Source organism: Protomyctophum parallelum (genome assembly GCF_964188405.1).
Source record: "Protomyctophum parallelum genome assembly, chromosome: 15".
Classification (NCBI taxonomy): domain Eukaryota; kingdom Metazoa; phylum Chordata; class Actinopteri; order Myctophiformes; family Myctophidae; genus Protomyctophum; species Protomyctophum parallelum.
In genome coordinates this window covers 23,913,493-23,940,717 of record NC_139710.1, presented here as the reverse complement: position 1 = coordinate 23,940,717, position 27,225 = coordinate 23,913,493, and the positions used below count along the sequence as shown (strand labels likewise).

Here is a 27,225-nt window from a genome sequence, read left to right as displayed (position 1 = left end):
GACGACTCGGTCATTGTCAGCCTGCTTGACAATGATGAGAACTGTCACGGGCAAGTGGTAGACGACTTTCTATCCTGGTGTGACAACGCCTTCTTGCAGCTTAATGTTTCAAAAACAAAAGAGCTATGCATAGATTTTAGACGTTCCCCACAATCCCCCCAGAAGAGTGTTGTCAACGGACAGACTGTAGATATTGTGCCAAAAATTCCCTAGGGAGAATTGTAAAAGTGGCCTCAAAGATCATTGGCTCACAAATGAACGGCCTAGACCAGATCCTTAAGAAACAGGTACTTAACAAAGCCCTGTGTATCCGATCTGATGCTGCTCACCCACTATACGGAGAGTACATCCTTCTCCCATCCGGCCTTCGCTTGCGAGCCCCCTGTGCCACAAAAAAACGGCACAAACATTCCTTTGTCCCGGTCTCTATTCACACACTGAATGCTGCTGTGCGTAGATCGAGGATATAACCTTATGATGAGCACTTTTACTTTTTACTGTATTATCTTGTGCCTATGTCTATGCACACGCACTTTTATGACCTATCGCATAGCACTTTAAACACCTGCACTTTAATGGTTGTGTGCACCTTTTACTCTGGTATCCGCTATGTGAACTGTTTGTTGTCTGTACTGTTTCATTCATTGTTTAATGTACTGTCTATGCTGCAACCCAATTTGCCCTTCGGGGACACTAAATAAACTTGAACCTTGAACCTTGAACCATATATGGAGATCTAGGGGTGATCAGGTGTGATCAATATTGGCTAATTTGGGCCCTGTCCAGAGCCCGGGCACAGGCTTTTGTGCTGGTTCTGGACAACGGTGTAACCCACTGAATCAAGGGCGGGCACTGCACTCCCTGTAGTGTTGTGGAACGTGTGTGTCATATTTGAAGTCGGTGGGGCGAATGGCTCTCGAGTTACGTGGATTACAGACGTACAGAGACAGTGTTTTTGGTGGAGACTTTGGTGCGGCTGTGGCACACTCTGGGTCTCTGGGGCATTGTTTCTTGGCGGCCTCCTGCCAGTGTTTCTCCATACTTCTCATGAGCTCTGTGTTCTGGAGCTCTGTTATAGTCTACATACATTGTATTGGCTGAAGGTTGCTTTCCAGGGCTCTGGCTGTTCCCTGCAGGGTCCAACCCTGTCTTGTGCAGATGCTGGCACACCTGGAGGCCCCAATTCCTCACTTGCTCGGTTGGTGTGATTAAGTGGGGTGGTCTGCCCTACAAGGCGGGGTTGGCAAAAGGGCCTTTCTGTGTGGAGTTTGCATGTTCTCCCGTGTCCCCTAGGGTAGGTACCCTCACAAAAACATGCAGTAATCCTGGTCTCTAAACTGCCTCCCCCTGGCCAGCCAGGGCGCCTGATGGAGGGGAAAGGAACTGGCTGGAATAACATGTTCCTTCCACACACTACGTCCAACCAGGGAAACTACCCCCTGTCAAGGAGCAACTTGGACACTCATGCATGAAGGAGGCATCCGTTGCTCTCCCCAGGTTGGCGGAGGGTGTGTAGAGCCCAGGATCACATTAGATAATTGACAGGGGTGAAAAATGGGTTACTTAAAAAAAGGGGGGTTCCCGTCAAGAATGGGTTAATCTTGGGTTAAAACTTAATGAGTTTTACCTGAATGTATGATTTGGGCGTACAGCTCTGAGTTCATAGATAATGGATGGATATCATAATGTTCCATTGTTATATCATACTAGTGTTAATGTTCCATTATTACAGTATATCACAGAGTTCACTATGGAGAAACTCCAGTATTTGTCTCTTGGTGACAATTAAAACAGATTTGTACAATCTAGAATTAAATGATGTAAACAATTTTAAAGTGAACATTAACAGTAACAACAGGACATATTCAGATATTTATGTTTCTTTTAACTTTTTACCTCCTTACATGATTTCCTGATTTTTTTCTTTATTTATTTTTTACCATTTTTATTTGTACGTCTCTAAATGTTCTGATGAATTGAAAAGGGTGGACCCTGTTGTAAACAAGTGTAATGCTTTATCAGTGTCGTCCATAGTAAAGGTCCCTCCACACAGAGCGTTTTTCAGATTTTTTGCTGCGTTTCTCCATCGGTTTGTTTTCCGAAAAACGCATCCAGTGTGCAACCACCTTAACAGTCTTGTATTGAGTTGTGCTTTTCGTGTGAAATGTACCCATTCTGCAAACTGTTAATAAATGCTTCAATCAATCAGTACGTTTAGTCACTTTTTGAGTGGTACAACCACCAACCATCCAGAAACAGAGAGAGAGATAGTGCTGCACATGCTGCACTGTTGCCTGCTAATGAGAGAGAGAGAGACAGAGAGAGGAGGGGGGAGAGAGAGAGGGGATTTGCAACACTCAGTTCACACGGGTGTGATTTTTCTCTTTCAACTAGCCCACATTAATTACTTTGGCTGGTGGTGAAATTACGAAGTTATGCCTGGTCAAGTTGACACCAAAGTCCTACCTGTCACTATAGGCAGATCAGAATGTCATATGAATTAGTCATATCTGAATACAAAATATACTGGAATTATGAATTACTATAGTGTTTCAAAGATGTAGGCATACGTTCCAATATTATCAAAGTGAAATGCCCTGCACAATCATATGGAAATGAGTGTGTTAGTTTGATTATTTTTTTTTATGTGATTTTTATAGAGGGATAAAGTGAATTAGTTTGACCCATGATATAATATTTTACAATTAAACATCTTTAACCTGGATAGTCAATATATTAGTTGTGAATATTTAACTATTTATGTAACGTTCAGTGACTCAGACAGTACAACACAGAAACCAGGCAAGAATTCAAAGTTTAATCCACATTATTGAAAAATACAAAACATTGAATACAGAACATGTTGAATTGTTTTTTTACCATTAATCTTCTCTTCTAGGGAACGGGGGTCTCTTGCGCAAAAAATTATAAGCTGGGGTTCCGTGGCTGAATACATTTGGGGGTCCTTCACATGAAAAGGTTTGAAAACTACTGCTTTGGAAACACGTGTTAACGCGACTGTCATTTGACCACAACACAATCATATATTCTATAAAACTGAGTAATATTACCCCTTAAAGACTGTCATCATCATCATCATGTCTAACTGCATTGTTCCAAAGTTACACTGATCTCCCCTGGTAAAATCGTCAAAGGAACAGTTTCACCAATGCTTAAAATGTATGGAAAGAGTGTTTCAGTGAAGGTGTGTGTGAAGGTGTGTATGCATGTGTCAGTATCAGGATCAGAGAATGACAGCTTCCCCTCGTTCCAGTCCAGCTGGACTCTGATCCTTTGAGGTGCCTGCTTCAATGAAACAGTGGTTTTCCTTAGTGAGGAGCCTGCTGTATAGATCCCTTCTTCTAACCTTATTCTATAGTGTTCACCCTTTCCCTTTCCCTTCCTTGTGTACGACTCTGCAAACAAACCCACATCCCAGTCTGCACCATAATTGTCCCCGACCTGAACGTCCCAGCTGTGAGTCCCTGAGTTAAAGCCCTCGGAACCAACAACGAGGGGACACTGGGAAAACCTCTCCGGGTTGTCAGGAGGAAGCTGCCCTGCCTCTCCGAATATCACGGCGGTCAGATCTTCAGATAGGATGAGGTTTGTTTCCGCAGTGTTGGGGTCCAGGATGACGGGAGTGTAGGAGACAATGTCCTTCATCTTGTTCCAGACTCTGAAGGTCAGGTTTCCCAGGTGTTTGGCTTCGTGTATCAGTGGTCCCGAGACCAGATGTGGGTCCTGCAGTGTGAACTGGAGTCTTTCCATTGTGGTCTTGTAGTTCTGCAGGAATGAGATGGGTTCAGCTCTCAGCTCCTCCTCTATGTCTCTGATGTTGTTTGAAAGGGTTAATATGTCTCTGTTCAGACCGTCAATCTTCGCCATCACCATTTGACTCTTCTGCTGCCCTTCCTCCCTCAGTGCAGTGATTCTATCCTCCTCTTCCTCTTGTAGAAACTGATGAAGCTTCTTAAACTGTTTCTTAATCTGTATCTCTGTGTACCGGACCTGGGCCTTAATGTATATTGCTGTTCTTTCACTTTTCTTTTTAACTTCATCTAAGACCTCCAGTTTCTCCTGTAAAGGCGTCAGTGATTTCTGGACCTCCTCCTTGTGATCCAGAGCAGCTTCATCGATGGGTCTGAAACTGTGGTTGTTGTGTTCTTCAGAATCTCGACACACAACACACACTGGCTGTTGACATTCCAGACAGAACAGTTTGAGTTGAGCATGCAGACCGCAGAGATCCTCATACCCTGATGAAGTTCTCTTACGCTTTGAAGCTCTCTGTCTCGTGAAGGCCTCACACAGGTTCCTCAGAGCCAGATTCCGGGGTAGACGATCTGTTGAATGTATTTCCTTACAAACTGGACATTCCTGTGTTCTCTTCTGTCTCCACCATTGCTGCAAACAAGCTGTACAGAAGCTGTGGCTACATGACAGGAGAACGGGATCTTTAAAGATGTCACGACACACAGAACAGGAAAAATCATCTTCTGAAAAAGACGACGTGGCGGCCATTTAGTCTCTGAGTGAAGCTACAAGCAACCAATACAGGAATTCAGTCAGTGGTGGTAACACCTCCTCTAGAATGTTCCCTGAAGTTTACTTTCACTGTGAATCGTGGTTGTTGGTAAAGTTCATTCAGCTGTCACCAGCAGGTTCCAGTGGTCTGGGTCAGTATTCCCTCCTGTAGCTGTGCAAAGACAATCTGTCCTCCTCACTGGAAGTTGTGTTTGATCTGAAGCTCAATATTATCGTGTCAGATGAGTCTAGCAGCTAGGGGGCGGAGCTTTGACACACCACCACAGACCTGTTGTAAAGTGTACACACACAAAAGAATGTTATTGAGGTGAAAGTCAACACTGGCCCTTAAAGTATCTGTAAAGATCTCAGCAGTTAAGATACATCTGAATTTAGAACTATCCCTAAACCTAACCTATAAAACTACGGCCATCCGAGGCCACACTTTGGGAAAAGAGGGAGACTCGTACAATATCAAACTGCATGGAGACAAGATGGAGCCATGCAGAAAGACTAAACCACATAGTAGTTGGAGAAATCTTCCTCATAATTCAAATCAACATTAAGTTTACATTTCTAATTTGAAAAAGTCAGAGCAGAGTGGGGTTTTGTAATGTTATACATTGGCAAAATGTGCTTTGAACACATGAGTCAAATTAGTCATGTTCTGAGGATCTTTGGTGCACAAACTGGACCTGCACATAAAGCACAGTCTAGTGGTCAGGAGGGATGATATAATTCCCATGATGTTTAAGTACATTTTAAGCCAACACTTTTGTACTTTTACTCCAGTAAATGTTGAATTATGGACTACTTGTAACAGTGTATTTCTATATTGCAGTATTGATACTAAAGTAAAACATATACTATGTAAAGTAAAACCACTGCAGATATTTGTCTCTCACTCACACATGTGTGCATAGTACATTGTTCCACAGAGTACTGTTAAACACAACAATACATAAGATAATATAATACAAATAATACTGGATGTAATCAAGTAAAGATTACATCCTTAATTACATAATTCACGCAAGGCCTCCTGGGACACTGGAAACTGGTGGATATAAAGATAGAAGTCCACAAGGGAAACAAGTCCCCAGGACTTTTTTGTGATATTCTTTTAGCTTTAATGTCTTGACTGTACTGTGCAGTTTTACATTTCTGACTAATAAAGTATCGATCAATCAAAGCTTAAGTTAATGTACAGAAACCTACTTAGGCAACTATATGTTTATCAGAAATGGGGAGAAGGCAGAAGGCATGCATCCTTACCTGTTATAACTTGGCTTCTCACAACAGAAGGTCTGATAGTTGAACTGAATTGATAGCTGCTTGGTGGTGGTCACAGGTCACTCCATGGTGTGCAGGTATGCGTGTGTCTGTGCTGGTCTGACTCAGCACTGGCAGGAGATGCAGCAGGAGGACGGTAATGGCCAGTATATATACATACTGTATGTAGGCCAGTGTGTTGTCTTTGTCCAGAGAAACACCTCCTCCCACCTCCACACACTTTCTCACACCTCTCCCCCAGTTTAGAGAACAGTCATTGGTCTATTTCAATGTGAAAGGCTGAAGGCCCATCACAAAAGCCAGTCTGATTGACAGGCCATCATCACACAACATGAAACATGTAGTGGTGTGACTGTGAATTAAACTAAAGTTTGTATTGAAACAACATGAAACATGTAGTGGTGTGTGAATTAAACTATACGTTTTTATTGAAACAACATGAAACATAAAAAATATTATATAGCTGGTGTGTGAATGAAACTAAAGTGATATATATATATATATATATATAAATGCACCATTTGATATTGAAACATATAGGTGGTGTGAATAAAACTAAAGTTTTCATCTAAACACAATAACACATGTGTTTGTTGTACGTCATTATGACCTTCCATGTCACCCTTTTTTATTTTTCAAATGTCTGGAACAAAAAATGTAAACCACCGCTCATCTGCCAATAGACTTAGGTGAGGTGCTAGATCAGTCAAAGGTTTAGATATTTAAAAAGGCTCTGCACACTCAAAATCTGACCTTCTTCAGGCATAATCAACCGTTGAGATAGGACAGAATATAAAGGTTAATCACTTGATTGGTAAAAGTGTCCACACCTGTGTCAAAATAGCGAGACAGGAAAACACTGCGAAAACATTACAATTACAATTATTTACAAACAGAGAAAATATAATACAATGCAGGCATCATGCAGGCACATAGCCATCATAAAGCAAGGAGCAAATGTAATCTTTTGTTATTTTTTTATATTACAACATCCATGTCAAAATCCTCATTTAAACCTAAACCTTCTATGGTGGATCCAGTAGTATAACCTCCTGTCGACATCACCCTCTGAAGAGTAATCTGCTCTATGCCCTGGAGGGTAATTTGCCTTGTTTAAGGGGGCCAGAATAGTCTGTTTTGGTTGTGGTAATATGTTGTCTCTATAACCAATTTGTCCCGTAGATTTGGTCCTCTTTTATAAACAAACAGAGGCGGATCCTTAAAATGTTGGATGAGCCGACATTTCATGACTGTGCTCCCGAGGAGTGTAAGTCTGTCTCAAATGTCTGGAACAGAAACATCATGGCAAATTATTTTCTTACATTCTAGATTCGGCCAAATTGTGCCTTACTCAACGATAGTAAACTACCTAGCATTATTAATATTATTATAGTCCTTTGTAACAGTAGTAGCCTAACTGTATGGACACTGGACAGATAGAGTATGTTTAATAATGCTCTATTGACAAAGTACAAAGCATAATGCACAGACTGGAGACTGTATATTCATGGAGCTGAGACCAGACAGCTTGTTTCTGTGAAAAGAGTGTAATTTTAAACACTCCATTTTTCACTAATCGACTAAACATCGACCAAACACATGCATGTGCGCGCGCACTCTCACACACACACACACACACACACACACACACACACACACACCCTCACACACACACACACACACACACACACACACACACACACACACACACACACACACACACACATTTTGCCCAGTCTAGCTGCTGAAAGACAGAGGCGTGAAAAAAGAAACAATGAACATCAGATACATTGGCCCTGTGGCCATGCTATGTTAATGAGTCAATGACCACTTATTTCAATTCAAATGTAGCCAGGGTAGGCTAATTCAAATGAGCTTTATTCACTCATTTGCAAGTCGCCAACACCGGTTCTAGTGAAATAGACCTATCAGCCGGTGTTGATGAACCACTAACAGTTTAGCCTCGGAAGCCCAGACGTTTTTATTTCCATGGAGAAAAAAAAATCTGGGACAGAGTCCACTTCAATTCGACATAGAGTATAGCAAAACGTTAGAACAGTCTACAGCTCCAGGCATCCCCCTGGCAAACACAGAAATCAAATGCTTACTTTACGCAGATGACCTGCTGCTGCTGTCCCCAACCAAGGAAGGACTACAGCAGCAACTTGATCTCCTACACAAATTCTCCCAGACATGGGCCCTGACAGTGAACCTAACCAAGACTAAAATCATGATATTTCAAAAAAGGCCCAGCCGCCAAAACCACCAATTTTTCCTAAATACAATCCCACTAGAACAAACAAAAAACTATACCTACCTTGGCCTAAACATCAGCAGCACAGGGAACTACAACCAAGCTGTAAAGGACCTGAGAGACAAGGCAAGAAGGGCATTCTATGCCATCAAAAGAAACATCAAAATAGACATCCCAATTAAAACCTGGCTTAAAATACTGGACTCCGTGATAGAACCAATTTCCCTCTATGGTTGCGAGATCTGGGGACCATTAGCAAACCATGACCTTGAAAAATGGGATAAACACCAAACCGAGACCCTACACACAGAATTCTGCAAATCCATTCTCCGTACCCAGAAAGTGACCTAGATGCACTCCATAACAAGGCACTCACACACAGTGAAACTCTAGAGAGATGCCCCCTCAGCCAGCTGGCCCTGGAACTCCGGGCACAAACACAAACAGAGCCACGAGATAGAAAACCCATCGGACTAAACCAAATTATAAAACAGCAAAAGGAAAACTACCTGACACATTGGAAAGAAGCAACACAAAAGCAGAGTAAACTAGAATGCTATCTGGCCCTAAACAGAGAATACACAGTGGCAGAATACCTGAGCACCGTGACCGACCCAAAACAAAGAAAAATCTTAACTAGGTACAGACTCAGTGAGCACAGTCTCGCGATCGAGAAAGGCCGTCATAGGCAGACCTGTATCCCGAGAGAAGACAGACTATGCACCCACTGCACACTAAATGAAGTGGAAACCGAGCTACACTTCCTAAACATCTGTCCATTGTACCAAGACATCAGAGACACATACTTCCCACAGATTACAACCACACACGGAGATTTTGAAAACATGACCAATGACAAAAAACTCCCATATCTGCTGGGCGAAGTACAACAATGTGCAAACACAGCAGCAAGATTTGTGGGCTGCTGTGATAGGAGAAGGATATCAGATGGAACACAACCACCCTAAAGACTAATCATTGTGTATATTCCTGCACTATACCTGCATCGAGTGATCTTGGTACATAGAAGTTGATCTATTGAAGATCCTGACCTTCAATATACATCATTTTTGTTTTGATTGTATTGCTGTATTGTTGTATTGTTGTATTGTTCGTTCTGCTTTGGCAATGTAAACGTATGTTTTCTCATGCCAATAAAGCCCTTTGAATTGAATTGAATTGAAATTGTATAGCAAACGTCGATCACTCTCTGCTGATTTCTGATCGTATGCACCTTTGTTAAATTGATGCACACACGCACACACACACACACACACACACACACACACACACACACACACACACACTCCTCTCTCTCTCTTTCGCTCTAATGAATTAGTCTCATGTCGCGTAGCTGCGTCTAGATTCTCCCGGCGGATCCTGCCGGGAGCTGCCTGCCTATGCCATAGAAAGCATAGGTGGACCCCAGGCTACTAACAGTTAGACTCTAACGGTTAGAGTGTCCACCGTGAGAATGGGAGGTCGGGGTTCGATCCCCGGCTGGATCGTATCAAACACCTGGGAAACCTGACCTTCAGAGTCTGGAAGAAGATGAAGGACATGTCCTATACACTGCTGTCATTCTGGACCCCAACACTACACCCTGCCTGACAGGGACGGATTAACCCCCATGAGGGCCCCTGGGCCGGTCATATTCGCAGGGCCCCCATGGCGCGCGTGCGCGCAACATTTTTGTGTTTTTCCGTGTTTGTATCATGTTTTTGACCTAAATTTAACTAAATCAATGGCCAATGAAGGGCCCCAGGAGCCCTTTTCAGGGCGTCAAACCTAGTGCTGCGCGGTCCAATTTCCCTGAAGGGCCCCTGAGAGCCAAGGGCCCCTGGGCCACGGCCCCACTGGCCCAATGGCTAATTTGTCCCTGCTGCCTGATGATCTGACCAGCGTGAGTGATGGAGAATCATGGCAGGAAATCATGGCGGGAAATCATGGCGGTCGAACCAGAGAGGTTCGACCGCTATGGCTTTGTCATGGTGGTTCCAAGGGCTTTAACCTTTAACCTATGTCCTGATGGTTCCGAGGGCTTTAACTCACAGCTGGGATGTTGAGGTTGGAGTGGAAATAAAACGAGGCTATAAGGTTGGAGAGACAACACAGGCTGGATGCTGGGTGTGTTAGCAAGGGTATTACGAGAGGAAAGGAACCCCGACCTCCCATTCTCAAGGCGGACACTCTAACCGTTAGAGTCTAACGGTTAGCTGTGGTTCATCAATTTACAATTTACAATTTAGGCATTTAGCAGACGCTCTTAATCCAGAGCGACTTACATTTAAGCAAGAACAAAAGCATGGGAATACATCACATAAAAGCATTTATCATGAAACATGCGTAAGCTAAGAAGGTAACAGTGGAATATCTATATGATGAAACTATACATACACTATACATAATAAACTATACATATTCACTACTATGCTATACATATGTACTATGGCGTGCTATGACTATATACAATACAATTATAGTGCTGTCTACATAACATGCTATAAGTCTGTGTCAAATGCTATCTAAGCCAACAGAAATGCTATCTAAGGGGTTAGGGTAAGTGCTATGGGCCATGATGGAGTCTGAAAAGGTGGGTTTTCAGGCTACGGCGGAAGATTGGGAGTGATGCTGCAGTTCTGACTGCAATGGGAAGTGCATTCCACAGTTTTGGAGCCAGAAGGGAGAAGAGTTTGGGACGTGTGGAGCGTTGTCCCGGCGTTTTTAGTGAGGGTACTTCCAGTTTCCCTGCGTTGGCTGATCTGAGTGCGCGGGAGGGTTTGTAGGGTTCAATCATACTTGTAAGATTTGGGGGAGCCATACCTTTGGTTGCTTTGAATGCCAGCATCAGAGTTTTGTATTCTGTGCGGGCAGCGACCGGGAGCCAGTGGAGGGAGCGGAGCAGGGGGGAGACATGTGAGAATTTTGGCTGGTTGAAGACCAAGCGAGCTGCTGCATTTTGGATCAGCTGGAGAGGCTTAAGTGCACATGCTGGTAGGCCAGTAAGGAGGGAGTTACAATAGTCGAGTTTTGACAAGACTGTTGTCTGGATTAGGAGCTGGGCTGATTCCTGGGTGAGGAACGGTCTAATTCGTCGTATGTTATAGAGTGTGAACCTACATGATCGAGTGACAGCTGTGATGTGAGCTTTGAACGAGAGCTGACTGTCCAGGACAACACCAAGATTCCTGGCTGTTTGGACAGACGTTACCAGGGCGTTGTCTACGGAAATAGTTAGCTCCCGCATAGGGCAGGACTTAGCTGGGAAGAAGAGAAGCTCAGTCTTGTCTGGGTTCAGCTTGAGGTGGTTGGAGGACATCCACTGTGAGATGTCAGCCAGGCATGCAGTGATGCGCTCTTCCACCACTGATGCGTTCATCAACACTGGCCTCTCTCCCCGAACCCACCACACCCCTGCCCATTTTAATAGGCTTTAATGGCTTAGGGTTGATGACAGAGTACAGCATCTTGCAATGGGTCTGGTCTACAAGATTCGCTACACCATTTTTAAAATATATATTCCACGATTTTTGTAACCCATATACTGTATAGGGGACATGGGGAGAGCAACGGACTTGAACTCATGCTTCCTTCATGCCTGAGTGTCCAAGTTGCTCCTTTACACCTGACAGGTGGGAGTTTCCCTGGTTGGAAGGAACATGTTATTCCAACCTGTTCCTTTCCCCTCCATCAGGCGCCCCGGCTGGCCAGGGGGAGGCAGTTTAGAGACCAGGATTACTGCATGTTTTTTGTGGGGGTACCTACCAGACTCCACACAGAGAGGCCCTTTCACAAACCCCGCCTCGGGTATGGGCACTGATGACGCGGGGGAGGAGGCATGCCGCCAGCACCCACAGCGTCCCGAGTGGGAATCGAACCCAGGACCTTCTAGCTGTGAGGCGACAGCACTGCCACCGTGCCTTGATCTCAACAAGGGATTAAATTAATTTAGCTCCTATCCCACTAAAAATGTGGAACGCCCTAGAGTTCTCATCGGCCCCGAAAATTAAGGCCTAGCCCTAACTGGGCCCTAACGACTAATTAGCATAGATTTTAGGCCCAACCCGGCCCTAAAATGTCGGGACGGGTCGGGCCTGGTCGGGTTTGTGCAGAATTTGAGAACTCTACACAGAGTAAAAGTGAAACGCCAGTCAGCACCATCTTCATAATAGATAAATACACAAACAGACAGAACAGAACTATTATTTTTATTATTCTAAACAAATTCAATATATATATTTTTTTTTTCATGGAGCCCCAGGCCCGGCCTGGCCCTACTGATTAGCATACATTTTAGGCCCGGCCCGGCCCTAAAATGTCGGGTCGGGTCGGGCCAGGTCGGGTTCGGGCAGAGCTCTCAAAGAGGAGGAGGACAAAAAAAACAACAACTATTAATTCAATTACGTATTACAAATTACATATGACAGACAGGCAGGCAGACAGACAGACAGACAGACAGACAGACAGACAGACAGACAGACAGACAGACAGACAGACAGACAGACAGACAGACAGACAGACAGACAGACAGACAGACAGACAGACAGACAGACAGACAGACAGACAGACAGACAGACAGACAGACAGACAGGCAGGCAGGCAGGAATGCAGGCAGGCAGGCAGGCAGGCAGGCAGACAGACAGACAGACAGACAGACAGACAGACAGACAGACATCATACATTTTAGACCGCGGTCGAGATCATGGATTTCATAATGCCACGCCAGACTTCCCGGTCCTTCATTGCCACCCCCAGTTCCTGCTTACTGATGCATGTGTCCCTAGCGATGAAATCAGGGAATGACAGTTTTCTACCTCTGGTCTGCTTTGAGGCAGGACTCAGAGAAGAAGGGGATTGTCAGCTCTGTAGCAGTGGCCGGAAAACTGTGTTCTTCTGGATTGGACTAGTGAAGAAACACAGGGAAGGTTGCCGTATATTACATTAGTCGATGGGTGGCTCTTCCAAGACAGATTTTGCGCTCTCATTAGAAGGCGGGTGTAAGTGCCATCCAACCGTTTCTCTAGTTTATTTGAAAGTGTCCATGTCTCGGAGCCATAGAGTAGAATCGGCTCAACGGTCGTCCTAAATATTTTTACTTTTAACATCTTACTAAGCTGGGGTGACCAGATCTTATGCAGACAGACAGACAGACAGAGAACTCCACGGGCATAAAAAGGAAACAGGCAGACAGACGGGTACACTGAATAGTCTCAGCTACATGCGCTCCCAACAGGCTTTGGCCCAGAGTATACGTATCAGGTCGCCACCATTCCCTGATACTTCCTCCCAGAGCCATAATTATGGAACTCCATATTTGGCTAAGTGTGATGTCTTAATGTGAAAACACAAAGCAGAGCTGTTTAAAAGCATGCATGCCCACCCCTGTCCATCACTCACACTGAGACAAAGCCCTGACGGAGTTACATCCAATGCCACACCCTTTACCAGAGAACCGTCCGCAGCAGGTCCCCTATTTGACAGAGGGCTGTCGACGATGGGACACAGAAAGTCCAAGAGGAAGCCAGCGCCCAAGAAGAAACTGATGGGTCTGGACACCAAGTTCACCTGTCCGTTCTGTAACTACTGCAATTCCTGTGAAGTCAGAATGGAAAGGACTCAGAATATGGGAATTATAACATGCACCGTTTGCTTGGAGGAGTACCAAACACCTATACATTATCTGTCAGAGCCAGTGGATGTTTTCAGCGAGTGGATAGATGCCTGTGAACAGGCCAACACGTAGCCATATTTTCATGTGCCTGTTTAAATTGACCTTTGCCCCTGGGATTTAGGCCGTGGAGAAGAAGGTGTCAGAAGATAAGGACCTCCCAGAGATTGGCCTTCAAGTACTGACTGGCACAGAAGAGACCATGTGGGCTTCCACACAGCTCCAGAGTGTTCTGACTGGCACAGAAGAGACCATGTGGACTTCCACACAGCTCCAGAGTCTTCTGACTGGCACAGAAGAGAAGAAGATATGGACTTCCACACAGCTCTAGAGAATGGAAGAGAGGAATACTGATCCATATTCTGCCGTTATTAGACCCTTGTCTCAGCCAGACAAGGGTCTGTCGGGTGATGTTTTGATTATGTGTGAGCTAGAAGTGTTTGGTATAATGTGATCTATCCAGGTGACGGTGGTAAGGTTTGGCCAAATATTACTTGATGAAGAGGAAGAAGACAAAACAAATTGTGGCAGAATTGATGAAGACCAAAGAAAATAAAATGAATTGTGTGACTTAATGCCAGACTTGATGAAGACGATAAATGAAATGAATGACTTAATGGAAGACTTGATGAAGACGAACAAAGATTGTAATGGAGACTTCACTAGTTTCAGTTTCCGATGTTGAAGACAGCTGTAGACTTTCTGGTTTCAAGAAAATAATAATAATTTGATATTATGATATGGTTTGATTTATGAAAGAATATACAGTAAACTTAATGACAGACTAGACAAAGACAAAGACGACAAACGAGTTGTGCGACTGAATGGCGGACTTGATGAAGGCAAAATAACAAGACGAGTGAGTTGTGCGACGGAATCACGGAATTGATGAAGATAAAAGAAGACAAACGAGTTGTGCGACTGAATGGCATAATTGATGAAGGAGAAATAATTGTGCGACGGAACGGAATGGATGGCAGCATTGATGAGAACTCGCCTTAGCTCCAATCTCTAATGAAGACTATAAACAGACATATGACTGTTTGAATCCAATCTCAAATGAAGACTTACAGACTTACGACTGAATGTAACACTAAGAGTCTTGGTTTCTCTCTACAGTACATTTCCGATATAAAATAAAATAAAATATAAGTTCTGCAAAAACAAGAACAAAAAAGACAGTTTTTTTTACAACCTTTTTTATGTGCATCACATTATCTTCCTATCAAATTTGTTGCATGGTTTTAGATTAATGCAGACAGTATATCGTATATCGTTGTTGTCGAGTAGAAACCTTGTATCTCCATATTATATATATATATTTTTTTTTTCATAAATTAATGTCATACTATACAATACACTGCAGTCTCACGCAAAAGTAGCAAAAAAGCCAATCTACACGCACACAATGCGTCAGTATGTGAATTTTTTAAGTGCAGACCTGAGGAACAAGACAAATGAGCGACGACCAAGGCTATTTTACAGTAGTTTTGCATATTTTATTCTTTTTTTTTTTCTTTTTTTTTTGGACTGGATGTAATTTGGATCTACAATTTGGATATACAAGCTCAAGCTCTACAAGCATATGTGCGTTTGCATAGGCATACATGTGCGCAAGTGCCTTCTCGCTGGAGCACCCTTGAGGAATGATGCACAACCGCGACATGCAGAGTCGTGCAGGGCCAGATTTACACACAATAGCTCACCCATTATAGCTCCTCATTGGAGCCAATGGGTGATTGGTGGGGAGCGCGCCCACATATGCATGCAGGTGACAAGGTCTTTAAAGGTGACAAGGGAACGTAGTTTGGCGCCACTTAAGTGTCCCGGTTTAGGGGATGCCTACACTCTGTGTAGTTCTTAGACAGGGCTAATATAGCCATGTATTCTGATGACACCCCTTTGTATGTCTGATAGTTACTAATGTGGAAGACCTGTCTGTAGCTCCCAACAAGGGTGGTGAACAATAGGATGGTCCTGAACCTCTTGCGTTATTTCAGACTTTTCGACTTAGGAAATACTTAAGATAATAATTGATTGCCTGAGTCCTGTGGTGGGAGTTCTGGCCTGGTTTTGGTGAATATTAAGTCGTTCCGGTCATTGTGGTGGGCACTGGGGGCCATGCATTCAACATTCTTTGTTTTGAGTTGTGCTTGAAATGGACTAATTCTGCAAACTGTTAATAAACACTTCGGTAACACTTGCTATATGCATCCCATGTTTATAATGCATTATGAACACACTTATAAGACATTATAATCTTCTCATAACCATGTATAATTATATTTATAAGCGCTCATAAATAATCATAATACTTTATAACCATAATCATAACACATTATAACCTTAATCATAACACATACACATAATGACTTATAATATCAAGTATTATAATACTTCATAACTTGCTATGTAATTCCATGTTTATAACGGATTATAAAAAAGACAATATCATTTTATCAAACATTTAGGCTATAATAAATTATTATGAATGTTAAATTATTAAAATCGATCTGCCCAAAACATTGTGTTTATTGTCATGATTTGTCACAACAAGAGTTGGCTTTCTCCGCGGCGCGTCTTTAATTAAATAAATAAAAAAGTCTATAGGGAAAATGAACGGGGAATTACTTCCTGGACCCTCGTCGGGGGCGGTACTGCATGCGACGCTCTATATTGCAAAAACCAGAGCCAGATAGCTGAGAGAGTTGCGCCATTGAGGGGTCAGAAAGCAGCGCTCGAGCGCTGTTCATGCAGCCCTGGAGAGTGTGACAAACTGCAGTATGAAATACAGTGTTTTCAACGAGGGCTGCGCAAATATCAGAACTAGGCATGCGTGCAACATGACAACTGTGACAAATGACAACTAACGTCTATGTAATGTTCATGTTGTACTATTACTACAACATGATCTAAAATAAAGGAATTTAAGATCATTAAAGTTGGGCTGTTGCCTGAGTCCAGTGCATTAGAGCCGCCATTGGACTGGCCGTCTGGCCCCATGAAGTGAACGGAGTTGTCGTAACTCTGTCGTATTTCAATGGCTCCGGCAAAGACAACGGACCTTAGCAACGGACCAGTTGCAGTGACGTAATAATGTGTGTAGCTATAGGCTACTGCTGGTTGTCGAGTCGACTGTGTGTTCTGAACCAAAGAGTCTTCAGCCTGTCTTCTTCTACCAAACCTCTACCGGCAGATGTGTGCGTGCGTCATGCAGGCTGACGGCGTGTCTTCCTCCTCGGGCTTCGGCCGGACCGTGTGCGTGGTGACGGGGGCGTCGCGTGGCTTCGGCCGCACGGTGGCCAGGGACGTGTCCCCGTTGCTCGGACCGGGCTCCGTGCTGCTGCTGGCGGCCCGCAGCGGCGCGGACCTGCGCTCTCTGCGGGAGGAGCTGGTGAGCGTCAGCCGCGGGTCCGCTGGTGGAGGAGACGAGGGCGGTCTGTGTGTGGAGTGCGTGGCGGCGGACCTCGGGCTGCAGGACGGCGTGGACAGCGTGGTCAAGGCGGTGAGACAGCACGCTGCTGCTGGAGGACACTTTGATCAGCTGCTTTTGGTCAACAATGCAGGTGTGATGAAAGAATATATACCGTCCTTATAAAGTCAAATGCTTCACTTCCTTGAAAGTTAGTAGCCTAGGCTATTTGGCAGACCCAAGACCCATTGCATGCAGGCTCTCACAGATGGGGGTGCTGCAGAGGGACTGGACAAAATGCAACAACAATAATAATGGTATAATAATAATAATAATAATTACATTTTTTATATTATTGCATTTTTGTCCACAGTTTAACTGTATTATTAATTATCATGCGCAGAAATAATAATAATAATATAAATGTATTTCTGCACCTATAATATTCAGTTAACATGTTTACAGTGATTCAAAGCCTATAACACCAGACACCAACAACACTCAATAACAATGTCGTAAAGGTTGCATGTGGTGCCTCAAACAAACTTTAAATATCAATTTGCTGTTGCTGTTGATGTTCTCTGACTGAAACCATAGCTACTGTATAAGAAGGAAGGATCACCTTTACTGAAGCTGGTCATTCTTATTCTATATAAATATAATAATAACCTCAACATAATACTATAACATAACACGTCAATAAAATGAGCTAATGCAGGGTTATAAGCAGCTCCAAACATATCTATTTCAAACTAGGCTATACTTACTGTCCAGCAATTTGTTCTTAGATTAGTGTTTGCCAGAAAAATCCTCATCATTTGTCTAGAACATAACAGTAATTCTGAAGCTTTTATTTTGTAATGTCTTCATACAGTATGTGTCTCTATCATATTGTCTTGGTCTGACCAATAGATGAAATAATACGATTTACATAATTTCACAATTCTTAAAAGTAAAATAAAATCAATAATGAATGAACAAATAAATGAATGAGTAGAAAGGAATATTTGCAGATAAGACAAGTCTATTATCTCTTCTGCACTGTATTTGTATGTTTTGTTATTATTTTGTTTCATTGTATTGAATTGCTTTGTTTATGCTGCAGGCCATGACAATCAGTTGCATCACGACAATCATGTGTTATCTGCACTTTGCTCCAATATCCTGTAGCCAAATACATGACTGCTCTAGTAGCATGGGGTTCACAAAGCTTTTAACTCGAGACCCAAAACTGTTAATCTCTCCCCGGGGCCCAAACTGCTAAAAATAGTTTTAAATTTTTATTTGAAGTGACACTATGTAACTTTCCTCTTCTACCCCGGATTCTAACCTGTTTTCCTGCACAAGTGCTGACATTTTTGTTACCATTGAGCTAATAGAGTCTACTTGCCTGCCCGAGGACATTGAATAAAGTAAGTAAAGTAAAGTTCTTTGTTTACCCAGGGAAGTGGACTAAGCCAAGGACTTGTTACACTACAGCCACACCCTGCTCATAGAACATTTCATGGTAGGGGTTCAATGCCTTGCTCGAGGGCACTTCAGCGGTGGTAATTTTAACGTGCCAGTCCGGGGATGCGAACTGGCGACCTTCCGGTATCAAGACCGCTCCGCTAACCGTTCGGCCACCGCTGCCCCTTGGGGCAAAATTTGTGTCAGATCCTGTGTCTAGGTGAGATGCGACATGATCTAAATCTCTCAATTGAAGAGAGGGGAGGCTATATACAACCACCCCAAGTGTATAGTTGCATTGTATTAACCTGTACTCTATACGTACGTATCTATATCGTATTAGCATATACTCTACTATACAGATTGTATACGTTATATTGTATCAACATTTCCTACCATGCAGATTTATCATAACATGCATGTAACCTCATTCCCACTTGTATCTAACCTCATTCCCACTTTTATCTCCATCTCACCAGGAGATGGAGATAAAATGCAGAAAGAAAAATGCAGAAAGTGTGTAACTGGAATTAGATGTGCTACTGTACGCTTCGGATGTTAGAATGCAATTTTCACAGTGAAGCTCTGAATAAACTAATGTATGATTGATACACCATGACTACATATAATAACTAGAACTGCACTCTGTCGAGTGCATAGGCTACTTGCTTGTTGCACACTACACTAGTAGGCCATGATTGGCCAACTAGTGCGCAAGCAGAGCGCGCAAGTACTTTCGACCGCTATAAACTGTCAAATCTCAGTATCTCTGTGAAGGAACATTTGAAATTTCGAATTATTAGGTGTAAAAAACATATTGTCATTACGTCACCATCGAAAACCAATTACACTCTGGTATTGGGTCCTTTAATCCACATATTTCTTACGTCATCATTGAGAGCTAGTTATACATATTATACTATGTATATGTATATGTCAGTTGTAAGTTGATTAGTGGTATACTGTGGTTACTTTGCGCCGTACGCACCGTCCCAGCCAACCCGCCACTTTTGATGCGTATGCACCGTCCCAGCAAATTGTGCCTGATACGGCAGTGGTGCCAGATTACATACATGTATACACAGGAGCATTACCTTTAATCCTCCCAACACTAAAACATATCGTCATTACGTCACCATCGAAAACCAATTACACTCTGGCATTGGGTCCTTTAATCCACATATTTCTTACGTCATCATTGAGAGCTAGTTATACATATACTATGTATATGTAATTTGTAAGTTGATTAGCGGTATACTGTGGTTACTTTGCGCCTACGCACCGTCCCAGCCAACCCGCCACTTTTGATGCGTATGCACCGTCCCAGCAAATTGTGCCTGATACGGCAGTGGTGCCAGATTACATACAAGTATACACAGGAGCATTACCTTTAATCCTCCCAACACTAAAACATATCGTCATTACGTCACCATCGAAAACTAATTACACTCTGGCATTGGGTCCTTTAATCCACATATTTCTTACGTCATCATTGAGAGCTAGTTATACATATACACACCATGTAATCTGGTCCCAGCAAATCAGGCACAATTTGCTGGGACGGTGCATACGCATCAAAATCCCGGGCGAAACTATTACTTGCCAGCTCTGCTTGCGTAAGTAATAATACATGGCCTATTCATACAGCGCTTTTCTTTAACACTTTAGCACTTTACATAAACCTAATAACATATATATAAAAATAACTTTATTAGCAAAGTTAAAAGGTCAAACTATAGGGAAAAAAGGGGTATTATGATTAGGTATAGGGAATGCAAGTCTGACTTCTTTGCCCTGGGGATGGGGGGGGGGGGTCTTGCAGGTGGTGATCAGTATCTTGAAATCTATTCTGGGATGTGATCCCTGGATCGGTTCATGAATGAATTACTAGTGTATGGTGGATGCTATGATTATTATTACATGATTATTTGTTATGATCATGCATGTTTGAAATAAAAATGTCAATTTTGGATATAGCTTGTGAAACTATGCTGGCACCCTAAGGTGCCGTGATGCAAGTCCAGGGGTGCTGCAGAATACCTTAAACTCTGAGAGTGTACAAATAGAACCAATTCAAGGGTGCCCGCTGGCCTAGCGGTCCAGGCATATACCACATATAGGCGCATGCCTGACAGTGTGTCGCAGGCTCGACTCCCGTTCCCGACAACCTTTGCTGTATGTCATTCCCAGTCTCTCTCTCCCTGTTTCATGTCTCTCTTCACTGTGTCCTATCTCAATAAAGGCAGAAAAGCCCCAAAAATATCTTAAAAAAAGAAAAGAAACCTGCAGCACATATTGAATAGTCCAGGTCCTTGTGTGGGGACGTGTCCCAGTAACATCAATTAAACAATGTGTTTCTCTCCTATAGCCTCTCTCTCTCTAAGGGTTAGAAGACCGTTAGAGGTTGTGGAGATATGGACAGGGGGCTCCATCTTGCGCCACCCTTATCCCTAAACTTATTTGCCATTTCTTACTATTTTGAAAATCATTTCAATATAGTTCAACTAGCCGATCTACATCTACATGTTGTGAGCTTGTAGATCAGCTATTTGAAGGGTTTTTTTAAATAGTAAAAAAAGAAAAAGGGCAAATAAGTTTAGGGATAAGGGTTAAGGGGTGGCGCAAGATATAGCCCATAATGTTTGTGTCCTAATAGCGTCTCTAGCGGACAGATCCCGCTATGCCTGGAGATTCACGGACATGTTAATATGTTATTAAATATTAATGATCATGTCATTTCAGCCTCTCTGGGGGATGTGTCCCGTTATGCCAGGAGCTTCACGGACATGAAGGACGTGGACTCATATCTGTCACTAAACATCAGCTCTGCTCTGTGTCTGACCGCCGCTGTTCTGCAGGTGAGATGTATTCAAATTATATGAAATTATAGTTTTTTGTTTTTTTTAACTGTAATAATACACCCCAACTCGTTGGCGAAGGTTATTGGTCATTGAAAACCTTATGCCCATATCTAACAAAAATAAAAAAAACTTGATAATAATATTGTATTATTAACTATATTAACAGGCCTTTCCAAAGCGTGCAGGGCTGAAGCGTACTGTGGTCAACATTTCTTCTCTGGCTGCGGTGAAGCCAATCCCATCATGGGTCCTGTACTGCAGCGGTAAGGCTGCCAGGGACATGATGTTCAGGGTGCTGGCTGAGGAGGAGCCTGACATCAGAGTGCTCAACTACGCCCCGGGTGAGTCAATGCTAACCCTATGACCTAGGGGTCTTAAACAGGGAGTCCGGTACCCTTAGGGGGTCCTCAGAGTTACTACAGGGGGGGGCCGCCAAATCGTTGTGTGATAGAAACCTATTTTTACCTCTTGAACTCTAGCCCTGGTCCAGTGCGAAAGCTTCTGCTGCATGCGGGTAAGAATTCCACTGCCGTGCGAGGTGTCCAACTTTACCAAAAATAAAGTAAACCACTTCGCTGATCACCGAAACAAAGCTTGTTTTGTATTGCTGAAGGTTTATTCTGCAGGCTGGGAAGCCTCTCAGCACCCCAGCTTCTTTTGGACATGAAATGAAATTATATATATTTTTAGAGCGCCCTCTACAGATCTGGTCAACATAAATTACCCATTGACCAGATATGTTGAGGGCAGTGGATTTTTTACCCGTATGCAGTGTGTGAATCTAGTTCGCGTCCGAGCATAGGCATGGTAACGTCCCGCCTGCCTCTGATTGGCCTACCGACACCGCCCGTCTTGACTGTCCCCCGAGGTGGATATAGCTATGGATAGTCTGATAGTCAGGTTACTCCGTGGTGGAAAATACGGTACGGTACTGATACGTTTTATTTTTGTAGAAGAAGCAAACTAATATTGTTTATGCCGTTTGCTTTGACGGAATAATTGATTGAACATGTACGTCGTGAAATGATTTGATTTGGGTGTGTTCTAAATGAAGTGTTTGTATTGATTATTGTGTAAGTTATTTGTATGTGTAGACATAAACGTGAAACATTATTGTACTGTAAAAAGGTCTGTTTTCCCTTCACCTTTATCATTTTTAGTATTATGTAAGGTCAGTAGGCTATGCTGGACACAGGGCACGCCATACACAAACAATGAATGCACCAAAAATACCTATCATCACCTCATTCTGAACATGAATAATAATAATAATAATAACTAGAACTGCACTCTGTCGAGTGCATACTAGTAGGCCATAAATGGCGTACTAGTGCGCAAGCAGAGCGTGCAAGTACTTTTGACCGCTACAAACTGTCAAATAAATGAATCAGGGGGCTGTATTTTGCGTGTCTTAAGTACCAGGTCTTATTCCCTAACTTGAGTAAACTAAAGACCTGGAGGCGTGATCAATGCTCTTTGGCCACTCAGAATAGCCAAATGGCATTGATCACGCCTCCAGGTCTTTAGTTTACTCAAGTTAGGGAATAAGACCTGGTACTTAAGACACGCAAAATACAGCCCAGGCTCTCTATATAATATAGTGTTTGCATTACTAGTCAACTGCTTCTCTCTAAAGTTGGTTATGGTGGTTCTTCTTAAACCTAAAATAGGGAAAGGAGACAGATGGGTAGATTTTGAAGGTGCGTTTTACCAATGGAAATACATAAATTGGCCTCGCTCTGCGCACATTCGTATTATGAAAGGCATATCGGCCCGTGTTGAACGCACTGACCCGTGTTGAACGCACACACATTATGGCTTACCGCTGTCCTGAATATTTTAGCATTGTGGGAGTGTCCATATGTTAATTATTTTCGCTTTGCGCAATTTGCTATTAAGCCCCTTGACCTAAAGACACTCAGCGCATAACGATTAGACGTGGGTCTGACCACCTCATAAACGCAAAAAGCACTGTTTGATTTGACACTTGAGCGGCTCTGGGAGGCTGGTAGAGTGTTGCCATGTCTGTTTATTATAAGCGGCTTATTTTTCTGTAAAGTTGCTTTCTGTGTGGTTGTTTTTCTTGTTTCAAAAGTGGTTATTTGGGCTTTTCTCCTAATGTTGTTTAAACCAGTGATCCTCACACAGCACATTCCCATGTCAAGGATCCCCAGATGAATGCATTTGCCCAACTAAGGACAGCTAATCAAAAAATTAAATAAAAAGATTACTTTTGAAAATAGCAGATCTATACCAGCTCACAATGCATCACATTCATTCATTAAAACTATGAACTCTGACTGCAGGGGGATATATAATGATCATTATAACAATGTGCAAGAACATATTTAAAAAGAAGGAAGAACTTTATATTTGTGGACAATCAAAATGTTTTTTTATTTTAATGTGGTGTCATTCAAATTAATCTGGATATGGCAGACTCACTATTTAGAAAATAAAAACATGGCACTTCATTTAAAATAGGTTACAGACCCCTGTTATATGCGCTTATTTTTATAGACCTATTTACTTGTTTCTATGAGACATGGCAGTTTTGCGTCTTTTTTTAAAAAATGTTGAGATTAGAAACGGCCATAATTCTTTCATTTCTCAACCTTAAAAATAAATAAAAACATCTCCATAATCCGTGGGAAATGTGCTTTCATACGCTGTATCACACCCGATTCAAGTCTTCTTCAATAAAATGCTACGAGCGAACTCAGCGAAGACCATACCATCGGGGCCACAGCATTACGCAGCACGCATTCAACTCATTCCTTCGTCGTGACTTGAATTAAATAAAATATAATAAACGTTATTTTACTGGTGTTTTTCAATAGAAACAAATAAAGAGCGTGTGTAGGCTACTGTGTGCAAGTGCAACAGTGCATATACATGCATGCACTAGGCTATATTTCTTCCGTGTCGGGATGGTGATTGAGCTCTTCAAGTTCACAGCCCGTTTGGTCTTTCATAAAAAAACGTTGATATTAGCCTATAAACACTCATGGTTCTCTCATTTCTCAACCGTTTTATTAAATGTAAAAATCTCCATATTCCTTAGGAATCTTGCTTTCATTCGCTGTATGGTACATGGTTCTATCGTTATCGAATTAATTAATTACGCATGGATTGCCAATTTATTTGCCAATATGCTGCTATCTACTCGCAATTCCATTCCGATCTGAAAGGTGGGTCTGTTCTTTTGAGGCATAAAGGTGACAGCATGCAGTGCAATAGGAATAATTAACCCAAATGTGACAAAGGCATGTCATGTCTTCTATCTATGGTGCCAGCCTGAAGAAATGTCATACCACGATCCCCAAAGTGCGCATTCCGTATGTGACATCAGCTGACTGGTAAAGAGAATAGTACGGACATGTTGATTGGGTACGTCTCAAACACGCCTTAAACACACCCATGACTAATTCAAGGCCGTTTTGCGCACTCCGCGGGGTGTCAAAAGCGCTTCTTAACATGCCAAAAATTGCAATATGACATACTACACGCCCCCAGATCATAATACTGTAATTAGATTAGTAATATAGAAGTAAGTAAAATAGAAGTCCTAAATCGACCCCAGAGTATCCATTTCAGTGGAATATCCCCAAGCTGTATATAATGTTTTTGTATTCGATGAATCCACTAATTGTAAATTTGTAATTCCCTTTTTTTACGTGTTCCAATATGTGTAACAACATCTTCTACTTTCGATGGTGATGTATATGTCAATCAGTGCCGGGTGGATTAAAGGAAATGCCTCTATGTATATAATTTGTAAGTTGATTAGCGGTATACTGTGGTTACTTTGCGCCGTATGCACCGTCCCAGCATTGTCGATTCGTATGCACCGTCCCAGCAAATGACGTAATGAGTAGTTGTGCCTGATACGGCAGTAGTGCCAGATTACATACATGTATACATACTGTAGGAGCATTACCTTTAATCCTCCCAACACTAAAACATATCGTCATTACGTCACCATCGAAAACCAATTACACTCTGGCATTGGGTCCTTTAATCCACATCTTTATTACGTCATCATTGAGAGCTAGTTATACCAGTTAGTTATACCAGTGCCGGGTGGATTAAAGGAACTGCCTCTATGTATATGTAATTTGTAAATTGATTAGTGGTATACTGTGGTTACTTTGCGCCGTATGCACCGTCCCAGCATTTTCGATGTGTATGCACCGTCCCAGTATTTTCAATGCGTATGCACCGTCCCAGCAAAAAAAAAAGACTAGTTGTGCCTGATAAAACCAATGGTTTTCGATGGTGGTGACGTAATAGTGTCGGGATGATTAAAGGTAATGCTCCTATGTATACATGTATGTAATCTGGCACCACTGCCGTATCAGGCACAAGTAGTCATTACGTCATTTGCTGGGATGGTGCATACGCATCAAAAGTGCTGGGACGGTGCATACGCATCAAAAGTGCTGGGACGGTGCATACGCATCAAAAGTGCTGGGACGGTGCATACGCATCAAAAGTGCTGGGACGGTGCATGCGCGTCCCGGGCGAAACTAGTACTTGCGCACTCTGCTTGCGCAAGTAATAATAATAACAACAATAAAAATAATACAAATTATGATGATTATGTTGTCCTCAGGTCCTCTAGAAACCTCCATGCTGGCAGAAGCCAGGTCCAACACAGCAGATGCCAGTATGAAGCAGTCCCTCTTGGAGATGTTCTCCCAGGGTCAGGTCCTCACATGTGAGACCTCCTGCTCCAAGCTGCTGCAGGTTCTGCTGAGAGATGAGTTCACAAACGGAGTACACCTGGACTTCTATGACATCTAGGGCATGTGACGTCTGGAACGCTGCTTCTATGACCTCCAGCATGAGGCCATTGTCCCATCTCCATTATGATTGGTCCTCTCTAATGCTCATTATAAGATGGAACCAGTTCTGTCTGCTCACTCTGTCTCACAGGAGGGCTGTGGACGGTTCAGAAACCTGCCTATCAGTGACATCATCGGGCAGGTTTGGTCATTTTGTTTATACTGTATTATGTTAATGACTATTAGTGAGGACCAATTATATGAAGATAATACACTGTAATGTTACAATGAGTATTTGTGAGCACCAATTATGTGAACATGTGTGAAGTGATCCTTTAATTCAACTCTGAGAGTGTACAAATGGAACCAAATGGACCTGTTAAGAGTCCATTTGGTTTAATTTGTACACTCTCAGAGTTAAAGACCTGTAAGACCGCTGGGGGTCCCCAGACCACATGTTGTGAAGCAGCTTGATTGGTTGCTTCCTTAAAGGATTAGTTCAGATTTTTGGACTTAAAGTAGGAATGTAGGAAAGTAGGAAATACTTGCCATTAATATAGAGGGTATGCGCGTGACATCATCGTCAAACCAGGAAGTTATACAGGAACGCCTACTGAGTGGCAAAAAACTACTTTCTGGCCTCGACAGCCACACAGAAAAGTCATATCTGATTGCATTAAACAATGTTAAACGCACTTTGCATGTTGCTTTGCCACTCGATGTGCCATTCACTTTAAGCATGCTCATACCCTCTATAGTGGTTGCAAAGGTGTTAATTGAGTCCTGTGGTGGGAGTTTGGTGAGCTTTTGGAGAGAGAGGTCAAAGTTGCGCTATATGGTAGAAATAGGTCAACAATACAAAAGACACTGGTTTTGTGGATTCATTTATTTTTAATGAGTGGCTCCCAGTGCCTCCCACCAAATGACTGGAACTACTTAATATTCACAAAAAGCTGACCAGAACTCCCACCACG

At 42.7% G+C, this 27,225-nt stretch overlaps 3 protein-coding genes across 3 annotated transcripts; 2 read left to right on the top strand and 1 right to left on the bottom strand.

The window, feature by feature from the left end:
• Positions 1 to 3,102: 3,102 nt before the first annotated feature.
• Positions 3,103 to 4,524, bottom strand: LOC310871745 (nuclear factor 7, ovary-like; the record flags this gene model as incomplete). The annotated part of the gene is made up of 1 exon (XM_083783383.1): positions 3,103 to 4,524. One exon carries the CDS (start codon positions 4,522 to 4,524, stop codon positions 3,103 to 3,105), a length of 1,422 nt encoding a protein of 473 aa, XP_083639509.1.
• Positions 4,525 to 13,568: 9,044 nt separating this feature from the next.
• On the top strand, positions 13,569 to 13,817 carry LOC310871744 (transcription elongation factor 1 homolog; the record flags this gene model as incomplete). The annotated part of the gene is made up of 1 exon (XM_083783382.1): positions 13,569 to 13,817. One exon carries the CDS (start codon positions 13,569 to 13,571, stop codon positions 13,815 to 13,817), a length of 249 nt encoding a protein of 82 aa, XP_083639508.1.
• Positions 13,818 to 16,885: 3,068 nt separating this feature from the next.
• On the top strand, positions 16,886 to 26,611 carry LOC310871635 (sepiapterin reductase-like). The gene is made up of 4 exons (XM_083783254.1): positions 16,886 to 17,308; positions 21,346 to 21,461; positions 21,631 to 21,805; positions 26,080 to 26,611. Exons 1-4 carry the CDS (start codon positions 16,939 to 16,941, stop codon positions 26,268 to 26,270), a joined length of 852 nt encoding a protein of 283 aa, XP_083639380.1. The 5' UTR covers positions 16,886 to 16,938; the 3' UTR covers positions 26,271 to 26,611.
• Positions 26,612 to 27,225: the final 614 nt, after the last annotated feature.